This window comes from Gopherus flavomarginatus, chromosome 3 (genome assembly GCF_025201925.1).
Source record: "Gopherus flavomarginatus isolate rGopFla2 chromosome 3, rGopFla2.mat.asm, whole genome shotgun sequence".
In the NCBI taxonomy this organism is placed as follows: Eukaryota; Metazoa; Chordata; order Testudines; family Testudinidae; genus Gopherus; species Gopherus flavomarginatus.
The window spans coordinates 181,788,152-181,812,961 of NC_066619.1; the positions used below are offsets into that span (position 1 = coordinate 181,788,152).

At 39.0% G+C, this 24,810-nt stretch overlaps 1 protein-coding gene across 1 annotated transcript in view; it reads left to right on the top strand.

The window, feature by feature from the left end:
- USP53 (ubiquitin specific peptidase 53) overlaps nt 1-19,858 on the top strand; it is a 69,986-nt gene extending 50,128 nt beyond the window's left edge. Inside the window, exons 14-16 of the mRNA XM_050946241.1 lie at nt 2,515-2,591; nt 16,076-16,175; nt 17,158-19,858. Of these exons, the coding sequence (XP_050802198.1) occupies nt 2,515-2,591; nt 16,076-16,175; nt 17,158-18,124 (1,144 nt within the window). The 3' untranslated portion in view covers nt 18,125-19,858. The remainder of the gene's footprint in view (nt 1-2,514; nt 2,592-16,075; nt 16,176-17,157) is intronic.
- The last annotated feature ends 4,952 nt before the right edge of the window (nt 19,859-24,810 follow it).

Genomic DNA, 24,810 nt, shown 5'->3' on the forward strand with positions numbered 1-24,810 from the left:
CCTGAGTTCTGAGATGCTCCTCCCTCATAGGGTCCCAGAGATCAAGCTCCAGCCTGACCCCAATTCCTACACAGCATTTTTTACCCCTGCAGCCCAAGCCCTGCAAGCCAAAGTCAGCTGGCTGAGGCCAGACACAGCTGTGCCATGGATCTTTTATTTCAGTGTTAGATGTACCCTTCATTTTTTTTCTCACTTCCCTCAAATATTATTCCTTGTTTTTCTTCTCCTGCCGAGTTACTACACATCTCTCCTATACTTTTAGTGATGTGTACCTCTTTTTCCCTATCTTCTCATGACAAGGAAGTTAGAGAGTAGTCATGGCTCCTGCCAAAGGTATTAGGAAGAGAGCTTTGGGAGTCAATTCTCTTGCTATACCAAATCTGTTGAATTTTCCTTTCAAGCCTGCTGTTAAAACTTCCTAGCTGAATTTTGTGATAAAGACTTATTTTAAAAGCTTCACAACTAGGTACAAATGAGTGGGCCTAAGTGACAATCACAACTCATTGAGGGAAGATCTCAGTTTTAATATTGATACAAACAAGATGTTAATGAGTAAATGCATGTGTAGATTAGGAAAATAGGTTGTGTTAAAATGTATTATGCCTAATGTAAACGGGTCTTATGCTTTTAAAAAATATTTTTAGCTGGTTGTGGTCACCACAAGGCTCTGCTGTGTTTTAACCCCCAAACATTTTAGGGTTTAAACTTGTAACACTTTGATGTATTTTCAGTTGTTTGCATCTAGTTGGATGTGACGGTAAATATCTGTCAAAATATAACTGTTTTGGATGAAAAATCCTAAAATCCATTTCTCCTGTGTTAGAATGACAAAAATTAAGCCATACTTATTTTAATGGCTTTTCTGGAATAGTTTTATGTAAAAGTGACATGGAACCGTCACTTGGGCCCATATTTCATTCAAGGAAAATAGTCGTGCAGAATTTTCCCAGATTATGGTCCCATTAATTGTTCACTCCACACCATCAACGCCCACCTTCCCCAAAAGGTAAACAGATGGGTCTTATAGCATGACCTGAAAATTTCCATATTCTGAAAGAAGGAAGGAAGCAAATTCCAAAGCCAAGTACCCTGGTTGAAAATCTCTGCCAGAAGTAGTTGTCTAAGGATGAGTTTAATCAAAGTTTTGTGTGACAACTGTTAGGGTAAATCTGTCCATTGTTTACCACAGCATAAGCACAGATCTAATAATGTATATCTGAAAAGTGCATAATAAAACAGCCCATAGCCCATTCTTCTCTTCACTGAGATCTCTTCAAAACAGACTTTTTCTTTTAAAGATTTCCAGTAGGTGGTAATATTTAAACAAAAATTAAGCAAACTTTCAGTTTAATTGCTTTGAGGTTTGATGTTATCTGGTCCACAGATTCTGTCTGATCCATTATTTTCCCTTATATTGGTTAAAAGCCCTTTGGGGCAGAGCTGTTTTTTCCTTCTATATGTTGCACAGCACTGAAAAGCTTTTTAGATGATCAGTCTGAGTAATTGACAATCATGGGGGAGAGGGAGGAACAGTAACTCTTCTACTCTTTTGTAGCTGAATGTTATGTACTTCTACATTTTTTAAGCTGAATCAGTAGTATGTGTTGTTGAATCTTTCAGGAAGCTCAAATAAAAATGAAGTCTATTTTTTCTATTAAGTCTTATACAGGGGCAGGGGATGGGAATGTATTCTGGCTCTGTGACACCACATTTGATTGTCTGAAACAGGCAGATTGGTCAAGTACAATCTAACTTTGACATGGTAATATTTTTGTGTCTTGAAACTATTAACCTAAAGTTTTAGTGTATAAGGAAGGTTCTAACTGCGTGGTAAAATTAAACTTTGAAGAAAATGGCAACAACATAGAATTTTGTGCATCTGTGTGCTTGTGTGTGTATGTTTTGTGTATAATATTAAAAAAAACTTTTCTGGAGAGGAGGAATTGAAAAGTTAAATATTTAAGAGCACATTTTTTGCATGTGCCCATTTGGAAATATTTGGAGTTGAAAGCTTGTCCTTTAAAAAGTGTGCTTTTTCTCACACTGGTAGCTGAGGGGAACATTTTTAAAGGCAAAATGGGAGTTAGGCACTTAACTCCCATTTATGTTTTGGACTATTTATCATTTAAGGGGAAATTTTCAAAAGTATATCCTGCCTTCTCCCTGGCCTTCATTAAGGACAAATTTTAAGCAATTTTTGTTCCCAAATAATGTAAGTTGTTGGTGTCAATCACCTTTCACATCCAGCACATCATTTTTCAATCACTGATAACTTTGAGACCCAACTAATATATATAAATATTATGCTCACCTGTAGAATATACTGCTTAAACAGAGAGACTTGTAAATTTTGTAAGGAGAAGGAGGATTAGTCCTAAATTAGTGTTTGTAAAGCCAAATTAATATGTTGTGTACACAAAAAATTAAATGTTTATAGTATACTTTACATATATGGGCAACTGTAATCGTGCACTAATTTAAATTTTAAACTACAAGGTCTGTTTTGTTTTACAGTGACCAGAATCTGTCGATCAAATATACTGAAAGTGTGTTGCAGTCTACCTCCCAGCAGAACAGAAACTATTTTGATGGTGAGAATTTTAAATTGCATATTTATTATAAAGTTTTCTAAAGAACCTCTGGATGTGCTGTTGTCCAAAATTGCTGTTTTATTAATTACTAAATTTTAATACTGTGTAAAAAGTTGAAAGGTTCCGGATAGACTTTGCATAGTTACCGGCAGTTCAGATTTTGCAGAGTTGACCAACCAATAAAAGTGAACTTCTCCTTCTCTAACTATGCGAACCGTTGCTGCTTAGTACTAGATTACCAAATCTTAGATTTGCATTTGCATAATGGGCAAGTTCACATGTGAAGTTAATTTGTATTTGGGTGAATCTGAATGGAATCTATAGTATTGGGAATGTGTCCCACTGGGCCACCATTTTCCCATGGAGAGATGCCTTGCTTCCATTCTGTACATATCCTGTGTATTTATAGCCTTCCCTTGTCTTCCTGGTGGCAGGCTGGCTCTTTTTCTCCACAATGAATACCAATATTTTGATTCATTCTTCAGATACTGTTCACCATTACTCAGTGTTCTGACTAATCTTAATAATTTGAGTTCTTCACCTCACAACTTGGTAACCCTGGCTAAATTGATGCCGTTTGGTATTTTGGTAATCATGTTACATGTTCTAGGAACACGTATAATTTTTAATAAATTGTACGAGAGAGCTCCTTTGTTAGGCAGCCTCATTTGTTAAGAAACTGCACCAAGTGATTTTAAAAACAACCAACCGACAGCTCAAGTATGTTGGAACAGTAGCTCTTGTCTTCTCCATACTGTGAGCCCTTGGTGCAACAGAGAAAAGCTTGGGAGACCCTATCATCCCAGTCTGGTCATGAGGCTCATCATGTACCCACGTATGAGAAGATCATCTCCATTAATTAACTGGTATTTGTTGGACCCTGGAATTATCACTTAAATCATGTTTCATTGTAAAGCTGAGTTGGCTGTTACATAATTCAGATTACAGTGCACTAGTGCAATTTTTTGGTTACCCATGTCTTTGAGCATGCTGGATTAGACTGCATTTGTTTCTACAGTTTACTTAGCTATCATACAGTGCTTTCCATTGGTAGATCTCCAAGCACTTTATAGATGGGGAAACTGAGGTACAGAGAGTGGAAGGGACTTGCAGAAGGTCACCCTGCAGACCAGTGGCAGAGCTGGAAATAGATCCCAGGTCTCCCGAGTCTCAGTCCAGTGCTCTAGTCACTAGGTCACACAAACAACTTGTCCATACTTGTGTATACTAAACATAAGCATGACAGAATTCAATTTTTTAAATTTTGAGCTTTTCACTTTCTGTAGATTTAAATGTTCATAGTTGTGGGAAATCATGCAGCGGGAGGGAGGGGAGACAATGTGGAGGTTGAACAGTAATTATCCAATGACATTAGAGAGAGAAATTCAAAAGGTTAAAGCTTCATAGCTGTTAAAACAAATTGTCAACATGTCAAAATATTCAAATGAAATATCCTTAATTCAAACTCTGAGTTCTCAAGCAGCACCTTTATCTGTAAATTTCAGTTATTGATGGAAATATTTGGGTGTAGGTGGGTGGGAGATGCTTCCTGGGGTTACGAGGAACCTTGCTCCTGCCCGCCCTTAGCAAGAAGAGGCCTTGTCTATACCTGCTGTGGATCAGGTTCCCAACACTACCATCCTCTGGCAATACAAGAGCTGCCTTCCAGGCCTTGCTCTTTCTTTACAGGTTAATGATAGGCACAGTCCAACCCCCAAGTCCTCCAAGTGTCTGCCTGGAGTGCCCAGCCCCTGATCCACTGGACGCTCACAGAATTCCCAGTTCCAGAGGAACAGTATATCACAGCTTACCAGTTATACCATAGAAGACAGCTCCATTTAACACACAGCACTTAGGTTTGTTTGTAGAGAAATCAAGTTTATGTCACATAGAGCAGAGTCAAATGATAGCATGCAGAAATATTGGAAGCCAAGGTTACATATAAAATAAAATCATAACATGCATAGTAGAAGCTAAACTTAACTAAAAAGATATTGTCATAAGACAGACCAAAAGCTCACCTAAAATCTTTCCATGGTATTACAGTCAGGCTTGGCTGTGATCTTCCTTCATGAAACAAGCATGCCATTGTTGTGCCGTCTCTGTGGAAAGATTCAGAAGTTTTTTTTTTTTTTTTTTTTTTTTTTTCTGTCCCTAAAGTTATAGTTCATTGTCTGCACTTGCAGACAGGATAACCTTCATTGCATATACTTTTTTTTTCTCCTCTGGAAACTTTGCAATCACTTGATTAACATTCTGCTTAAATTGTAAATGGGTTGTCCGCTGTGAATCTTGCATTACTCAATTTATGTATAGACAGATGGATAAAATGTAAACCTGTCTCTCACCTTTACTGATCACCAGCCCCAAATCAGAGAACCAAAGAACATAATTTTCAGTATAATACATGCATAACTCCTTGCATACTATCCATGTATGCATTTCATAATCATTGAGGATCTTATGACACTAGCTTTCATTAGAAACTTTACATGATATACTTTGAACTAGTAAAGTAAATACCAGAGCCAGGGGATCCCTGTAATCCTTATGCACCCTTGTGCTCCCTGCTAATTGGCACCATGAGATTCCTGGGTCAAAAGGTGAAATGAACATTTACCAATAAAAATCTAGTCCTTCCAAGCCTACCTTATATACCCTTATTAGAAATACTCCCAGAGTTCCATCTCCTTTGTTTTCCTTTCAAAACTTTCTAACACTGATTAAATTGAAATCTCCATTTTTAGTGCTTGCCAACAATCGACAGCCATTATAAGTGTCTCTCTATTATGAGGATGAGAATGTATAACTTTTTTTTGTTAAATCTTTTTAAATTCCTTGGGTTCCATTCAGGAATTTTTTTCTCTAGAACTATACGTCTTCTGCTGGGTACAGGGCCGGCTCTAGGTTTTTTGCTGCCCCAAGCAGGGAGAAGGAAGAAAGAAAGAAAACAATCTCTAAGAGCGCAACTGCAGAAGCAAAAAAACAACCCAGAATGCTGCCCCAAGCACCCGGAATGCCACCCCTGGAATTATACTGCCCCAAGCACGTGCTTGGTTTGTTGGTGCCTAGAGCTGGCCCTGGCTGGGTATAAACTCAGTACTAACTCCGATCTTAAGTAGTCGTACACGTCACTCAGAAGCTTTTCATTTTTTTCATCAGATACGTAGCAATATTAGGAGGAAATACTTACAATAAGAAAATCAACTTCCTTTACATATTAAAATGTCTGGATTTTTATAAAGCTGGTAAGTGCCTCAGCATATAAATATTACAGGAAATAGTATGAGGTCGGCCAAAATCACAACCTAATAACCGTGAAGCAATTACATTTTCTGTACTTGTACAAAGCAGTCTGTCAGCTGGTGGCAATGAACATAAAGCCACTTGCTAAGGTAATTTTATAATTACCTAGCTGCTTTTTTAATCTTCTGTTTGTGTGGCTTCTGTTTTTTAACCTTAAATCTAAATCTTTAGAATCTTTTCTCTGCAATTATTCTAATTCTTCATTGGATACACATGAATTCTTTTTCAATCTGGTTTTCTTGTCACATGAAGTGAGTAACTTAAATTGCCAGGTATTGTGTGGATTACCTAGAATATATTTGCCCTTAACCTTTATGTTACAACAAATTTTTGTTGTATTGTCTTAGTGTATCAGTGGGAGAATGGACACTGGTGTTCACTGGCAATAGGAATAAGTTAGTGACAATGTATCAAAGGATACCTCAGTAACTAATGCAAATTAGATGTAACCAAACCATATTTGAAATTTTCAGTTGCTGAGGTATTGTTCAGAGGTTACTGACTAAACTGTGTTCAAATACTACATTTAAAAATATTTGTATGGCAAATATTTCCTCAAAAAATGCATAAGATCAGCATCATTTGAAAGCTTTGTATATGGAATCCTAAATATTCCTCTTCAATAACTAAATATTTACTGTTAAACTATTCAGAATCTATATACCTTCCAGATCAAATTGGTTATTTACAAGTTGCGACAAATTTGTTCCTTTTTAAAGCAAGTGTAATTAGTGTAAATTGTAAGTAATGGGTATAGTGCATTCTAATGGTTCATTTGGGGGAGTAATGTTGGGATAAAGGGCAGTTAAAGGAACAAATCAGGTTGGCATATGCTCAGATACATAGGTGTAACCACAAACCGGATTGGAGGCGGAGGGAAATAGACATGCCTTTGTCTTTTTAAAGAAACTTGTGAATTTTAAATTTGCATTGGGTCAATGATTATATTTTGAGTCCCTTAAAATATACAAAAAGATGTCTGTCTGGCACTTCATGTGCCTTTTGAATTAAGTTAAGAAAATAAGTAGTCAAAACAAACCAACCAAGCTATTGTATTAACCTCTTGGAGATGGAATGTACAAGAAATAGTACTTTTAGAAAGTTACACATACCCTGAACAGAAAAACGGAATTCAGTCTAGTTCAGCTCTCACTGGCTACTTATTTGGTTTTGGACAAATCAGGTTTTCTCTTGTTTCTCTCCCTCCCCTGCCCTCATCTTTATCATGGAATTAACTTTGTAATTGATAGCAGAATTAAACCAGTTAGACAAGTGCTGAGTACTTTTTTGAAAATCCTACCCTTATCTCAGAAAGGTGTTTACTCTGATCAGTTTTGATACAGCACTTACATAGTAATTCATGTAAAAGCAGCAAAGAGTCCTGTGGCACCTTATAGATTAACAGACATATTGGAGCATGAGCTTTCGTGGGTCAATACCCACTTCGTCGGATGCATGCATAGTAATTAATATTATTTATTAGTGAATGTAGTGTTCATGAAAGCTGCCAGCTTTACTGCCCAAGAGGCTGAAGTCCTTTTATTTTACAAGGGAGAAATAGCATAAGCAGTGGCAATGCGAGCTTTCCGGCTGTCTCTGCCAGTGTTCCTCACACTTCTAAGCTGAAGGGACCTTCTTTGTGGGTAAGAGGAAAGTTTACTTTCCTCTCCCATCTTTTGCCTATAGACAGCTTGTTACCTATTCCTATTTAATGGAATGCTTTGCAGTGTGGACACCTGTCCATGCTAATTAATGGAGAGAGCACTTATTAATTGACTCATGATGACTCCTTCTCTGACACAACATGTAGACCACCTGCATTATATTATTGGGATTTTTCTCTTCCTACTTCCACATTTTTGTTGAGTCCTATGTTATCATGATGATTTATTTCCAAACCGAATATGGTTATTCTTCATTGACCTTAGATCCATTCTGTATCTTCTGACAGAGGCAGTAAACTTTCAATAAATGTGTGTCAAACTCCATACTTATCTAATAAGCAAGAGGATTATAAGCAAAATTAATATCAATTACAGTATTTTAATCAAATTTATTTTGCCAGCGTTGGGTGTGAATGACATTAAAGCAACTCTTGTTCTATATTTTTTACATCCTAGTGAATGAAATGGTGAACTGGAAATGAGTCTGTAGAAAGTTAACTATCCTTTAAATGCAGTGATGTGGAAATATTCAGACACTTTTCTCTTTGGGCTCTGTTAGTCATCAACATGCAGGGATGTTAGGACTTTAGAGAATTGATAAAGGGTTATGGAATATTTTGTGAGTATCTTGGATGTTTGTAGCTAGTGAAGCTCCATAATAACTAAAACCTTTCCCATCATAAAGTTTTTAGTGACATGTAGAAGGAGTTGAGTCTTCACCTGAATCCTGGTGGATAAGTGTCCACAAAACTGCAAATGCTAAAAACCAAAGGAGAATGGAATTACCCTGTCACCCTTGAGGCTGCCCTCCTTAGAATGGGGTTTTGAGGTTGTAACAGGGTTCATTACTGACTGCTGGCATGCCTCTTCATGGCTCACCTGGGGAATAACTCGTCACTAGTCAGACGCCCCTTCATGCGGTCACTCAACTGTTGTCGCAGTCTCATCCTCCGGGACTCAGGGTAGCCATCTTCTTTGGGACTCGGGTTGCTCCTCCTTCATGACTTGGCCCTCTAGCTGAATCATAATACCTTCTCTTCTAGGATCTGTCAAAGTCCCTCCAGACTAACTGTCCCCCTACCTTTCCTGGCAGTCCTCCATTCTATGTCTAAGGTGGTGCTGCTTCCCCAGTGGCTGGTAGGAGAACCCAGGCCCACCCTGTACTCCATGTTCCAGCACAGGGACTGTATGCGCTGCAGCTATGTGCTTGCTATTTTCCTGAGCTCTGTCCTACTTCTTCCTCCTATTCTTTGGCACCTCTGGGCATCTGAGCTTCCTCTGCTCCCCGTGGCTACTTCCCCATCTACATAGCACCTTCTTATTCAAGGATCTTGAAGGGAAATGCTGCATGTTCTACAAATGAGTGAAGTGAGTTAAGGATAAAACTGATAATACAGATCTTTAGTCCTCAACTCCCAATTCTCTTCTCTTTAGGAATTAACAACTAATGTCTTGCATTACTAAAGCCGGCAGTGCTTTTTAAATAAAACGTTATACTGCTAATAGTGTCTCATCTGTTGTAAACACAATTGTTTTAACAGCATCAGACAACCATTTGTTTGAAATCTTGTTGAATTATTAACTGGGAAAAAAAAACCGATGAATTCAAACACAAGGCTCAAATTTTCAGTTTATTTGAGGATAGGTGTCACATCACATCTTTATCTGAGTAAAAACGGGGGTTTTCCCCCTTTTTACTCAGGAGAGATGTGATGTCTCATTCCCCTAGTGAAAATTCCAAACATAAATTTACAAAGGGAAAAATAGGAATGTCTTTTAAATTTTGTCCAAATGAACTTCAGACTAATCCCTGTTTCTTTAAGGAAATTTAGTCACTGCCTTTAAAGGCACAGTAAATGTATATGACAGTCTGTCTTGTTTTATATTCACAGATCTGTGTACTGAAATGTACAGCCATTTAATCTGCATAATGTGAAACATGAACAATAACAAGGATATTTGTTTACAGTGGCTTTAGTTGTGACTTATTCCATATTTAATTGACTAAAGTCTTCCTTCTAGTCAAATATAGTTAGAGGATAAAATGTCTAGTGATGACAAATGTGATTCTTTTTAAAGCCTGTTTTTATAACAATTACATCAGTGCAAGTGTGAAATGACATCCCAATCTCTAATTTTGAATAACAAGAGCACAAGATTTTAATCTATCCCTTAAATTAAATCTTTCTCCCCATGCCCCTCACAAAAAAAAAACCCCTGGTAATATTTACAAGAAACACCAATTTTAATCCAGTTTTTAAAGTTATTGCAAGACACCCCTCCACACACACACTGATTCATTGTTCTGTCTACATGTGTGCTTTAATTTCTTATTTTAGTCCTGACCCTTTTTTCGGCCAGGCTGCTATTTGAAACCCACACACAGTTTTCATGAACCCTAGGGGCAAAATCTAGGGCCCACTGCCACATACTGGGCTTTCCTTGAAAAGTAGGAGATTAAACCATTCAGGAGTATGTAAATCTGGAAGTGTAAAGAAGCAATGTTTTCTTCCTCTGGATGGAATGAGGCCCAGTGCTCCCCTTACTTCCTTCTCCTCTGGGAGGCAGAGAAAAGTGGAATATGGTGCTTGCCCCAGGAGAGAGAAGTGATAGTCTCTACCTCTCCTCCATTCCTTCCCCTGCCCTCCCACAAATCAAGCGGAACTATTTTAATCTAATACAGGAAAGTTGTGGACTGTAATTATTTAGGGAAATTTTAAAATTGCACTCTCAGTAGCCAGTATCAAGATCAGGCCCTCCATTTTTTTTCAGGATCTTTTTTTGATTCCTTTTAACTTCGAAGGAACAATTAATAAATATCCCAAAATAATTTGTGCTTAATTTTGCAGTATGATGGGAGAGGGAGAAGATGCTGCCCACTAGCTAGTGCCTACTGGAGAAAGTGGCGGGGGAGGGTAGAAATCATTGCAGGCGATTCTAGTTAATAAATCAATGTGTATATGCAGTGGAGGTAAGGAAACATTTAATTTGCAGGCTTCTGAGAAGTCAGGAAATGCGTGCAGATGGATTACTTGTAAAATTAAGAATACTTCAACCTTTTTAATTGGGGGTTGAGTAGAGTGAAAGCATTGTGAAACCTAACATGGATCATGCAGGGGCAAGATTAAATTAAATTTATTCTGACAACCAAATTAAGCCTTGTCAGATCTTTTTTAAACAATGATTTCTGAAAGTACGTAAGTGCGATGTGCATGTCCTAGTGAAGGGAGGGCATATAACAAGAGTGGATGTCTGTAAATTACAAAAGTCCTTCATTTCATTTCTGTTATTAAACATCCATAACAGTAATACTGTAGTCTAGTTTTTCTAAGGTTCATTGCCAAATTTTAATCCCTCTGTAAATTCTTCAAATACAACCTAAATAACCCCCCAAACTTTAACATTTCATTTGTCACACAGAAAATACTGCCAGTCATTATACTTTGGCTTCTTACTAATAGTTCTACATCTACTCTAAAAATGAAGTTCCTTTTGTTTACTACAATTGGGTTTTGTATATTTTATTAGCAATATTTTGACAATACAATAGAAAATATTTTCTAAAACGTGGAAATATAATCTTCACCTTTTTGGCGGGGTTGGGTGGAGTGGAGTTAGATTATTCAGTGGATAGAAGAATGGCTGTTGTAGTCTTTTAAAAACAAGACTATCTATTCAGATGTTTAAGTTAAAAGTTGAGTCCCAAAAATCTGACTGGCTTGTATTTGAGAAATGCCAAAATTATCTTTAATTTATTGTTTGAGTTTTTTATGATGGTGTTGAGGCTTCTACTGTGCAGTATGCTAACATCTACCATATTTAGGTTTGCAAAAAAACCTGGAGCCAAAATTCCCCAGTAGACTTGCGCTCGCTCTCTCTCTGGTTTTAACCATGCATGGATCTCCATGTCAGCAGAAGAGAAAAATAGCACATCTATTTTTAAATTAGCTGGAATTCCAAAGGCACAAACCTCCCAGTGTCTGTGAGTGGCTGTGATTGAACGCCTGCCCTGGTGACATTCTAGTGATTGCTTGCAAATCGCTGCTGCCTCCTTGTGTCCAATTTACATAACTGTTTCACCGAGGGACTTCACAGCTCCTGAAACAAAATTAAGTAAAATAATTGACTGAATTGTTTAGCTAGGAACTGCAGTTCACATTAGTCATTTTATGGGGAGTAAGGAGCAATTATGTGGAAAACATAACTAGATAACAATAAGAACCAAATGATTGATATGAGGGATATGAATTCAGAGTTTGAATGTTGAAAGTTTAACTATAATCACAGTAAACCTAGTAGCAACTGTTAAGCTAAAATGTGTGTGAGCTTATTTTTTTTATTTAAAAAAGTTAAACTTCTTCCATGCCCATATCCTAATTTTGGATCTAAATTTAATATATTTACCGGGAGTGGAAACTTAAGGAATTCAAGACAAAATTTCTACTTTTTTCTATTGAACAACATTTTAAGATATTTTTGGCAGAATGGCTTTGAGTATGAGGTTCTTAAGATAAAGGAAACTTTTTTTTCCTGACTTCTGCTCTTTGGACCCATGGTTTCTGCTCCAAGAAGAAAGTGCAAATACTAGTAGCCATCTTTTAGACAGCACTCCTCTGCCCAGTATTACTATCAGACAAAAGAGAAATTAGGATCAGCTGAAGGAGAGATTCTACCATAGGTAATCCTATTCCATTTCCTCATTTGCTTTTCAGTCTGGGGCTTTCCCCAGGCAACGGATTTGATGTCAGTGTCAAAAGCCTGATAGAACCACAAGAGATTTTTTTTTAATGTCTTGGTCTCCTGATGGCAACCACCTCTTATTTTCAGAAATCTTGGCAGTGACAGAAGGCTTGCTGTGGAGTTAGTGAGGATCCTGGCGGCAACACACTGACGTAAGCTCTAGCAGTGCTGCAGCCAGACTAGGGTCGGCTGCCCCCAGGTTACTTCCGTACTTCCCCTCTGAAGGTACCTTGGTCTGGACGGTGTCCTCCAGGGGGTCAAGCACCCTGGGGTCCTCTGAGTAAATGGTGAGGGGCAGGCTGAGCAGTTCCTCTGTGAGGTCAAGCACTCTGGGGTCCTCTGGGTAACTGGCATGGGTCAGGCTGGGCAGCTCCCTCAGGCTCTGGTCGGTGTTGGGCATTGGCAGGTCAGGCCAGTTCTTGGGTCTGCCACAGGTTGCCGGGGTCTCCCAACCAGGAGCTAGGCTGGAGGTGTCTGGCCTCTCCAGTATTTGCTTCGTGAGTGAGCTCTGGGGTCGGGCTTTTATACTTCCTGTCCTGCGCCTTGACCTCTGGTGGGCAGGCATGGGACTCGCTGGCTCCGCTCACTCTGGTGTCAGGAGGGGTTCGTCCTTCTCTGGGGTGATGGGGAACCACACCACCTTGCTGCACTACCAATACAGGATCCTGCCTTTTAGTCTTTCCATGCCACCAAGGGCTTGGCAATTGTGGCAGCTCATATTAAAAAAAAAAAGGCAGGAATCCAGGTCTGTCCATACTTCAACTAGCTAATTCAAGGAAGAACAACTGAATTCAGGTAACCCTACAGCTTTTTGCCTTCTTGGATCTCGGTCAGAGAGAAATCCACAGTGGCTGAGAGCATAGCTTTTATTGGAGCAGGAGCAGTGAATCTAGGCCAACAGTTTACCTTCCACAGGAAAGATTCCAAACAATAATAGATTTTACCAACCAACTTCAAAATCACCCAAGAAAATCAGTGAAAACATGATTGAATTCTGGGACATGTGGCTTCAAGCACCTGTATGACATGGTTTGCCAGACTTCACCTATGCTCTATGCAAGTGTTCAAATTGGTGTATCTACAGTAGACCCCATGTGCATATGATGGTCATGGTCCCAGAAGAAGTCATCTCGTTAAACTGGTGGGAAGACTGACCCTCTTCAGGTCTGCAAGAAAGTACTCTTCTCTACCCTTTACTTACCAAGACTTAGGTGACTTCCTCCATTCAGTGACCTCTTCTAGATCCCCTTTGGATTCAGGGCCCTATGGTCTTCTCAAGAAGCCTGTCTCCATATAAATGTCCTAGAGCTCAGAGCCGTCTGCCTGGCATGCAAATATTCTTGCCTCTTCAGGGTTCCACAGTACAAGTGCTAACAGACAACTTCACATTTATGCATGTCAACAGGTAGGGAAGAACAAGATCATCCCCTTTCTGTTGGGAGGCTATGTAGCTTTGGAATTGTGGGAACTTATTCAGAATACACCTAGTGGATCAGCACCTTCCCAGCCTTTAGAAGACCTTAGCTGATCAACTCAGCTGGAAGCTCTCAGACAACCAGGAGTGGTCTGTTAAATATTCAGTTCTACAGAACAACTTTTGCAAGTGAGGATTCCTGGAAACATGTCTGCCACAGACCAGGCCAACAAGTGTCAGATGCTTTGTTTGGGGGGGTGGGAGGGGAGAGGCATCTGAGCCCAGGCTCCTTGGCAGATGCCTTTCTCATCTCCTGGATGCCAGGCCTGATGTATACCTTTCTGCTGATTCACTGTGATACCAAGAGATCTGAAGAGGGCAAATCAAGACACAGGACAGAGCATTTCTGATAGTCCTAGCATAGGATAGGCAGTTCCTGTATTCACAACTGATAAAACTTTCCACACAGCTGTCCTCCCCACAGGTCCCCCATTGATCTACTGGCCCTGCCCAATATTGTCGTGCAGAACAATGCTTAATCCTATACCTGAACACAGCTTCATTACATCTAACAGCCTGGATACTGGCTGGTTGACATCTACCGAAAAAAGCTGTTCAGCTGAAGTTCAGAACATGCTGTTCCAGCAGGAAACTTTTTTAACCAGACTGACTTACAAGCAAAATGGAAGAGGATTTCCATTAGGGCATCTCAGCACCAGCTTTCTCTCTTGACAGCCCCAGTTTCAGCAGTATTAGACTGTTAGCTGTGAACCAATCTGAATTTTTTCAGTTCCATAAGGGTTCATTTAGTAGCAATATCAGTGCATTACCCTCCTATCCAGGGCCATACTACATTTTCTCACACTACAGTGCCAAGATTCCTTAAAGGCCTCAATACAGTATTAGCAGGATTGATTTTCTCATCCTAACCTTTGGTACAAAGAATAGGTTGCTACTTTTCAGTTGCTTTTCTGGTGTCTGGTACGTTAACTAGAAGAGTAGGGAAAACTTGTGCTTTCATGTCAGGTCCCTCTTATACAGGATTTCATAAACACAAGGTCTCTCTTAGGCATCACTGAAGTTTCTGCTCAAGGTGGTTTGAGTTCCGTATCAGCCAATGTATTTGCTTCTTAGTTTTCTGTCTCAAACCTCATTCAACCCAGGAGAAGCTAAACTTCACACACAATTAGTGTAGTAAGGAGAACTGTCTTCGTACATCAGCAAGGCAAAATCATTCAAGAACATGCTCAATCTAGTCATGGCCTTTGCTGATAGTTAAGGGGGAACTTTTACCCTCACACAGGTTATGTAAGTGGGTCTCCAGCTATATAAGGACATGTTATGAGTTCACCGGGTTAGATTCACCTTGCTACATTAGAGATCATTCTACTGGAAATTATGCATCCTCTGTTGCCTTTTTGAATGTCCCTCTCCCTGCTATCTGGAATGCAGGTATGTGGAGTTTGGCCCACCCTTTAGAAGACACTGCACCTTGGTGTAGAGGCTTCCAGTTGGGATGTCCAGTTTGGTAGGGCTATCCTGCAGTCATTGTTAAAGAAGGAACTCTAGTATGTACTTCCAAGAAAACAGACAACTGCTTGTTAGTTACCAAGAGTAGTATTCATGTAAACAATTGCTCAAAAAGAATGATTACTTACCTAAAGTAATTGTGATTCTTCAAAATGTGTTGTCCATGTGGATTCAATGACTCTCCTTCCTCTGCTACTATGGTGTGCGCCTTTCTGTGATTCTATACTGGTGAAAGAACTAAGGGTAATCGCACTTGCCCTGCCCCCTTTATGCCCTTGGATGGTGGGGACATGAGAACATCTAGGGCACAGGCATGGACCGAATGGACATTGCTGGTGAAAAGAATCTGACCTTATGCACATGGGGGACATGGAAACCAATAGTGTGTGTGCGTGTGTGTGTGTGTGTGTGTGTGTATATAGTCAATATATCTTGAACACAGCTACTATAGGATTAAGTACCTGTTCTTCATACTTTTCTGGGAGTTGAAGTTAACCTTCAACCTTGTGCCTCCATGGACCCACATCATCTAGAAATCTTAGAAATGCACTGTGTCCATCATTTGCTAGGTGTTTAAGCATGTGATGTTAACAGAGATCAGAGGTATATTTTTAGTAATTAAGCTATTCAGTATGTAGATATTTTAATGGGCGTTTCTTATTAAAAAGACCTTTTTTGAAGTATAACAAATTGAACTTATGAAAAAAGATGTAGAAGGTTTTTATTGGAAGTGGTTTTGTTGACCATATTATTTTTATTGTAATTTTGAAATAATGAACAATGCTGTTTTGTTAGCCCAGTTTTACTTTACTTACACTATTTTTCTCCAGACTTGAGGAGAGACCAAATGAATATGGAAGCTAATTACAGACCACACACCAACTTTCCTTCAGAATCTCAATTGCAGATGCACAGTCCTCCACTGAAGAGGTAATTAATTTTTTTGTTTCTTTACTGTGAAACTTTCCTATCTGAAATGCACTGTCCATGTGGAGCTCCATTTGTTGATCGGAAGAGAATATATAATAGATCCAAATGCATTTCAAACGTAGCCTTCAGACATTGTTTTAATACTGTAGCTTGTGTGTCAAAATGACTTGGCTGACATATTTTCTCTTTGAAAAGACAGAGACCTGATTGATGTTTATAAAGATCAGCCAACAGAGACCCAAATTTTAGGCTAGATTTTTAAAGGGATTTAGGCACCTAAAGATTCAGATAGGCACTTAACTAGCATTTAATAATCTGGCCCTTTATCTGATATTTAACCAGTTTAACTAGGGCAGGAATTTAAAGTGATGTTATTTGCACATTCATACAACAAATGATTGGTCAAACTCTCTTCTGACAACTGTAGTTAAAAATGGGGTAGCCAGTTATCTACCACCTTGATCTGACTTTCTGAAGACAGTGGGAGCTGCAGGTGCCTAGCATTTCTGAAAATCAAGACCTGGAATGTAAAACTGGGCAACCAAAAGTAGTGGACATTTTTTCAAATTTTTGACATACCTGACTTGCCAAAAAGTCAGTGTGGTAGGATCAGGAAAAGAACCCAGACCTGACGCTATCCTGTGCTTTACCAAGATTTCGCTTTCCTTATTGGAGGTGAATCTATGAAGCTTTTGCAGAGCTTTGTTAGTTCTTCAAATGTCTTATGAAAGAAAATCTGCCGTGATTTGATATATCTTTGAGCTAAATGAGTATTTGTTAAATAAGTCTCTGAATCCTCCAGTCAGATCAAGGGTAATGATATTTAAATAGTCTCCAAGAACACTATTATAAAAAAATGCATATTCATAGTATTTAGGATTTATGGGTGTGGTATATGCTTTAAAAGAACTGCATGTGTAAATGTTTGTGAAGAAATCTCTTGTGACTGGTTCCTAAATACCTCTGCCTGTTTATATTTTAGAGCAGAGATGCCACACAAGAAAATATTTCCTTCATCGACTCTACAGCCAAATTTTAAGGACCACATGAAGAGAGAAACAAAGATCGGCAAGTTAGATGAACAGAGCTCTTCAGAGAGGCTTAATCCAGATAAATTTGAGAAGATCAGTATGCCAGTGTACAGTGCTGACAGCTCTGCGCACCCTTATAACACTGAACTCTTAGTTGTGTGTGGAAAGAGAGTGAACAACAATGAATTTCTCTCATCATCTCAGCTACAGTCTCCTCATACAAGAACTCTTGGATCAAAGTCAGGGCTTGTATCTTTAGTTCAGCAGACTCTGTTAGAACAGTCCCATACAGAGCTGTCCTCATCTGGTGAACGTGCTGTTCAGTCATTTGGTAGAACTAATAATCTTCAGATTCCAGAAGTAATTTACCAGAATCTTCCACCTCCTTTACCTCCAAAGAAATACACTCTGAATGTTTCACTAGGATCAAAAAATGAATCTACAGCTGATGTAACATTGCCAGAAGTGTTACAGAGTAATCCTTCAAGTTTTGAAAGGCAAACAGCTATTGCTTCAAAATCTGCATCAGAAGGTGCATTTACAAATGAAGAAAGATTTAAAGAAACATTTCAAGGGAATGAGCACACCATTCATAAACTGGATTCCGCACCTGGGTCATCAGTTAATGACTGTCAGACTGTATCTGGCAGTATATTTAATAAAGGATCTCAGCGCACAGGACAAAGTGTTAGTTCTCCTGATGCAAATGATAGTGTATCTCTGACAACCTATTTTTCAGTAGATAGCTGCATGACAGATACATACAGGATGAAATACCATCAAAGACCCAAGCTGTATTTTGCAGACCGTGGCTTCCACAAAGATAAGCATCTACCACCAACTGGAATAGATCTGGGCATTGTATACCATGGTACTCTTGATTCTAGTCATCCCACATCTGAACAGATACAAACCTAGCATAGAAGGCACACATTGCAGCAGGTAGATGGTCAAATCCATTTTCTTATGCATTTCACATGGTCTGCTTATGGGGCAGGAAGCATGGACGTCTCAACGTGTGGTGACAGGTATCCAGAGCTCAAAAGCTTGTTTCCTTTACCAACAGACGTTGGTCCAATAAAATTACCTCACCCACTTTGTGTCTCTAATATCCTGGGATGGACACAGCTACAACACTGCATACTTAGGTATCCTGTCAGCCATGCTTTTAAAAGAGATGACTGTTTAAATGATTCCGCAAATCTGGGTGAGCAGGGGGAAAGGTGCTAAAGTTTTGGCCATGGATTTGTCATTTTTCTTGCCTTAACAATGTTTACCTCCATGTGATGTTGCTGAATGAGTTTGTAAGTCTGTTACAAATGGCCCTCTTAAAAGTGTGCGCTTGTAATTAATACCTAGGTAGATCGGTCAGCATATGAAATTAACTAAATAAAAAGTTGTTCATTTTACTGGAGAACTTAATACACTTGTAGCTTAGTGCTCACAAACTGAAAAAAGGTGTAAATTAACCTGTAATCCTTTAAACTAGCTAGTGATATGCTGATAAACACAGTACCATGCATAGTATGGTACATATCAGAACTATCTGCTTTATGGAACCATTTTTCCTAATGGGTAACAAATTGTTACCTATTTCTTCATCTGACTTCTATGAAAGTCTAACTTAATTTCCTTTGTGTCTTCTTTTTTAATGCAAGTTTACCCAGCTAATTGGATTTTTAGTACTCAAAATGATGCCTTAATGAGGGATTTTACAAATTAGTGTAGTCTACATGAACTGTAAACAGAACTTTTACAAGGGAACTGAGATTTTTAAATTATCCTAAAACTCCAGTTGCATATTTGTACATACTTTTTATCCAACTGTTTGCTCCTTAACTTAAATTGTAGTTAGTGTTCCACAAGCAAAGCTGTGATACTTTAACTTATTACTGAAATTTAATTTAGCATGTAAGCTACAAATTAATATAGTAGTCTGCAATGTGCTGTAGAAACTAATATTTTAGGATATGAAGTAGTCACATAGCTGCAACAGATTAATTTAAGAAGCAGTACATTTATATTTCAAGACCTTATTCTTCAGATTGCATACAGCTGCAAATTCAACCCTACTATGTATGTCTGTCTTTTCACCTTCCCTCTTGAAAATACATCACTGTGGCTCACATAAACCTGAGCAAATTTATGGGATCAGTCAATTTGACTTACTGTTACAGAACTTTTTGTCCCCAATCTCCCACTCCAAAACACTTCTAGACTGTATTTTCAATGAATGGGTGAACTGACATCCCCCTTTGGATAGGCTTTTAATTGAATCTGCACCCTTTAGGGAGGTTCAGAATTCAGTTTCACTGTAATCTGTTAATGCTTTGTACCATTTGTTGGCCATTGAAATAACTAATGTAACTTGTAATGAACACTACCCAATCAGGACTGTGCAGAATGAGTAGTTGAAGCTCATGGCTTTCTTAAATGTAAAGTGCTTAGATTTTTAAAATTGGCTGGTATTGATTACAGTTAAATGTAAAATGCCTTTTAGTTCTGAGCTTAATGCTACATATGTATGTTCTACTCGCCCTGTGGTGAGACAGGTTTAAATGTTTTTGTATGCTATGTGAATTACAGTGCTTCAACCAAATGCTGATAGTCATATGTATTTTAAGTTATCCAAAATATAAAACAGAAGCTGTGGTCACTTAGGTTGAATTCACGTTAGGAAATTGCCAAAGATTTGTCATTTTTAATATAATGCAAACATGATATGCCTCAGACCAAATATCTCAAACCAGTCCCTTTATACTTTTCAATCACCTAGTAGCATTTGTAACTATCAATTCCAGAATTAATTCTTTCATCTAAAGCAAATACATTCAACATGTATGGCTGTGAATGCAAGTGAAATTGAACCTACTGAAATCCTTACATTCTGTATAGGGGATAAAATTGGGTGGGGAGAAAACTTGATTTAAAAACACTTGGATGTGTGAGAGCATGGAAGATTCCCACTGTTCATCTTTTTGTTTTTGTTAAAAATAGCTTTTAAAAATGAATTTAATGCATACCAGATAAGCATTACTTAATGTACATAGTTAATTAAAATGACACATTTAAAAAACTTATAGTACTAGAACTTGTCAACTTTTCCAGAAATCTTTTATTTGGAATTGCAGTATTTTAATGTCTAACCAGCACAGCAACAACACTGAATACTATACAAGAGCAAACTTAAAGTGTTCTTAAAGGTTCATAACAAACATTCATACTTCTATACAAACAAACAAGGTGAATACCTATTACTAACACAAACAAGTGAATTTGGTTTCCAGAAAGCTAGTGAGCATAATTGGTGAGTTTATTCAAGAATAGCTGCTTAGGTTCTTCCTGGGTTCTAAAATGCAACAATCTTCATTGAAGTCACTTAGATGAACATTGATCTTTCCTTGAAGCTGTCTTTCCAGGCAAAACCTTTTGTATATGACCTGTTTACCAGATAAGTTTTATGTGCACTATTATATAATTGACACCTTCAGTTTTTACTCTACATGCCCTATGTTTATTTAATTTGTTAACTAATGTGCTATCTGACACTGATTTAGCTAGAGTGCCTTTTTTTTAATAAATGTCCTGGTTATAGATTTGTATAAGAACAGACATTTTGTAATGTTTTAATGCATTTAACAGGTATTGTAATATTTCAGTTTCAAATTATTCATGCAAAGTTGCATTTTTCTGCATGTTCAGACTGTTAGATAAACTACTTTTGTGGCTGCTACCTCTATTCTTTTACACAGGTGGTTTAAAAGTGGTGAAACAATGCTGGAACACCAGCTTTTTGCAAATTAGGTTAGTCATCTAACAGAAGATGTGGTGCTTAAGAGTAGTTCTCAGCTATCTAAGTGAAGCTGTGAGCATCGCTGTTCAAATAAAACCTATTAGGCAAGAATACCTGGTGTTTAACAGGAAAAAAAAAGCTTAGATGTAGGAAATGTCAATATTTATTCTCTGCAAAGCTAATTCTGCCTTGTGTTTGAATCATCAGTTCTACTGTATGTGCAAAACATTGTCGGTGTCCACCTTCTCCCATCAGGAAGGTGGAGTACCTGTGCCAGCAGGAAAAACCCTCCTGGTGGTGTAGGTCACATCTTCACCAGTGCAGCCCTTTAAATGTAGGCAAGCTTTCAGCAGCCAGGCTTGCCTTTTTACATGCCTTACTTAGTTACAAAGGGGTTTTGATATCAAAACTTGCTTGATATTTTAGAGGAGATAACAGTAGTGGTTAGCACAGAGGAGGATGCCTTTCAAAATGTGGCCCCATGTACCCACTGCACTACAGATTATTCCAGTAGGAAAGGATAGTGGAAGTAAGTAAGCAGGGTCATGCTGCTTTAAGAGGACACCAGTAAAAACTTACTATTATGGCTAGACAGAGCTCCTATAAAAAGCCTAAGAGGTATAAGAGCTGCATGGAAGTGTTTGGAAGAGGGAGTTGATCTTGCCAGGCCAGAAAAGGATGTCATAACCAATAACCCCAGGAGAAACCAGGCAACATCTTCCTACCTAAACCCATTCTTCTACAGAAGGGGCCAATCTGAAGTTCCATTTTTTCAACTGATCTTTATTCAAACACTAAACATTATGTAAAAGACAAATGAGCAATCCATATTAGTGCTATGGAAGCTGGAGTATCCTCAAACTTTTGAAATAATTTAACTTAAGGCACAATTTACATTGTCACTGAAGTAAATAGGCTATAGATGAACCAGACCCCCTCAAATCAGTACATCCATGAATGGATCAATGTGTATCACTAGCACTGAGTGGCTTAACAGGTTTCAGAGTCTCATTTCCAGTTGTCCTGTTGCACGTATACTCTTCCACAGTATGTTTTCATAAATAAGGTTCCTCATCTTGAATAGGAGCTGCCACTATGAGGAATGGAAAAGGCAGGTTACATTTTCAGTGGTATAAGGTCAGTAAGAAAGGAAATAAGCATAAGTCTACAACAGGGGTCAGTAACCTTTCAGAAGTGGTGTGCCGAGTCTTCATTTATTCACTCTAATTTAAGGTTTCACATGCCAGTACTACATTAACATTTGTAGATGGTCTCTTTCTATAACACAACTAAACTATTGTAAATTAAATTAAAATGCAGAGCCCCCTGGACTGGTGGCCAGGACCTAGGCAGCGAGTGCCATTGAAAATCAGCTTGTGTGCCACCTTTGGCACACATGCCATAAGTTGTCTACACTTAAAAAAAAATTAGATCAACCTCACTACATCACTCAAGGCTGTGAAAAATGTTGCACCCCTGAGCATCATCAGTAGGTCCTAATCTCCTGTGTAGAGGGGGCTAGAACTATGGCCTCTTGGAGAAGTGGATTAACTACATAGAGGGAAAAACCCTTTCCATCAATATAGGAAGCATCTATAGCAGACATAGGCAAACTACAGCCCGCAGGACCATCCTTCCTGGCCCAGGAGGCTAGCCTCCAGCCCCTCCCCTGTTGTCCTCCCTCCCCCACTGCCAAGGCAATGCTCTGGGTGGCAGGGCTGTGAGCTCCTGGGGCAGCACAGCTGCAGAGCCCAGCCTGACATGGTGCTCTGTGCAGTGACAGCAGCAGTATGGCCCAGCAGTAGTGCTGCCAGCCACCAGTGCTCCAGGCAGTGCAGTAAGGGGGTAGGGAAGGTTTGATAGAGGGCAGAGGGTGGGGGTGTGGATAGGGGGCAGGGGGTTGAATGGAGGCATGGGTCCCAGTGACAGCAATCAGGAAGGAGGGGTGGTTGGATGGGGCAAGAGTCCCAGGGAGGCAGATAGGAGGTGGGGGCCAGGCCACAACCCCCTCCCCTAACCAGCCCTCCATACAATTTAAGAAACCCCATGCAGCCCTCAGGCCAAAAAGTTTGCCCACCCCTGATCTATAGTATGATACTGCTGTAGCACAGATATACCCATAGATTAGGTGCTGTTTTCTTCAATATACTGAAAGGAACATCAGACTTAATTACCTTTATACCAGTCCAGTGCTGTTTGAGCTATAAAAACTATCAAAAAGTTTCTAATGTATCTATTGAAAAAGACTAATACTAACATCTGTCAATAGTACCACTATTTATTTGAAATTTAAACATCTGAAATTTGCTGTGTTATCAGTAAAAGCACTGGGGCTGCTTGACATGTTTGTTTTCATAGATTTTTCCTTCTCATCTCTGCTTGAAAGTTCGAGTTTTAATACTGTTAATTTCTGCCAGGTATGAAGCTCAACAGAAATAGACCTAGAAGAGGGAGAGAAAGGAAATGGGAAAACTGCCGGGACAGACCTCTTTAAATTCAAAAGCTTTCAGATCTATTTTTGTAGAACAGTTGTTTGTCAGAACTTTGGTTTATTCACCATCCTTTTTAAATTACCAGAGCTCTAGTTGCAGATTTCCACTTTTAAAGATACCTTACTGGGCTTAGTCACCTCTAGTCTTGCTTGTGCCAGCGCTCTGCTCAACAACAGTTCTCCTTAAAAAAGGGAAGCATGCTTTTAAACCAGTTGTGCTTCCTTGTGCCCTAGGGCTTTAGAAGCAGATTAGGTCCTTGGAACAAATTAGGGTAGATTCAGGGGCTGCTCTAACTTGTGCCTTACACCAAGCAGGTTGCAAAAGCAGAGCACACTTCAGCCACACCTCATTCTGTCCTCCCACATTCTAGAAAAAGGGTGCGGAAGGTAGGGTAGCACAGAGCCAGTAATATGCCAGTGAGATCACAAGCACAGAGTTTGGCTCTTTGTGTGCCAGCATTCCTTTTGCAAAGAGAGTAGTGTTTTTTATGCTTGTACAGTTGGATACCGTTTGAAAAAAGCCCTGCAAGATGTATAAAATATTGCAATTCTCATTAACAGAAGCAAGATGTGACAGGACTTTCCTTTAGTCAGCAACACTTAAATAAGGCTTATTAGTCATTTCCCACCCACAGAAATGAAGAGACAGAACTGACATTTCTACTCTGACCTTGAACCTTCTAATGCAAGATGCCAGCCGTGATCAGAGGTCTGTACTCATTTTGGATATCTTGGGCTTATGAATTTCTACATGCTTCCTAAATCTAAAATAGAAATGATATTTGAGCAAGACAACCACTCAGGAAAAGTATATTAGCAATGGGCAGCTTTGCTGTTAGTGTGATTAAGTACCATTACTGATGCTAATGGGAAGTTAACTTCTGCACTTAGCCTTTTAAGGGCACACTCTGTATTGACAAAGCCACAGATGTAAGTAGATGCTTTGTAGTTTAATATAAGCTAAGCATCCTGTCACAGGTATATATAGTAGTGCAAGTTGAGAATCTCATGAGCAATTGCCTAGATGGAAACTGCAAGGGGTTTTATTGGGAAAGAAGGGATAGAGGATGGTAGGTATAAGTATGTACACACAAGCAAAATGTATGTTAGAAGAACATAAGAACCGCCATACTGGGTCAGACCAAAGGTCCATCTACTAACAGCGACCAATGCCAGGTGCCCCAGAGGGAGTGAACCTAACAGCCAATGATCAAGTGATCTCTCTCCTGCCATTCATCTCCATCCTCTGATGAACAGAGGCTAGGGACACCATTCCTTATCCGTCCTGGCTAATAGCCATTTATGGACTTAACCACCATG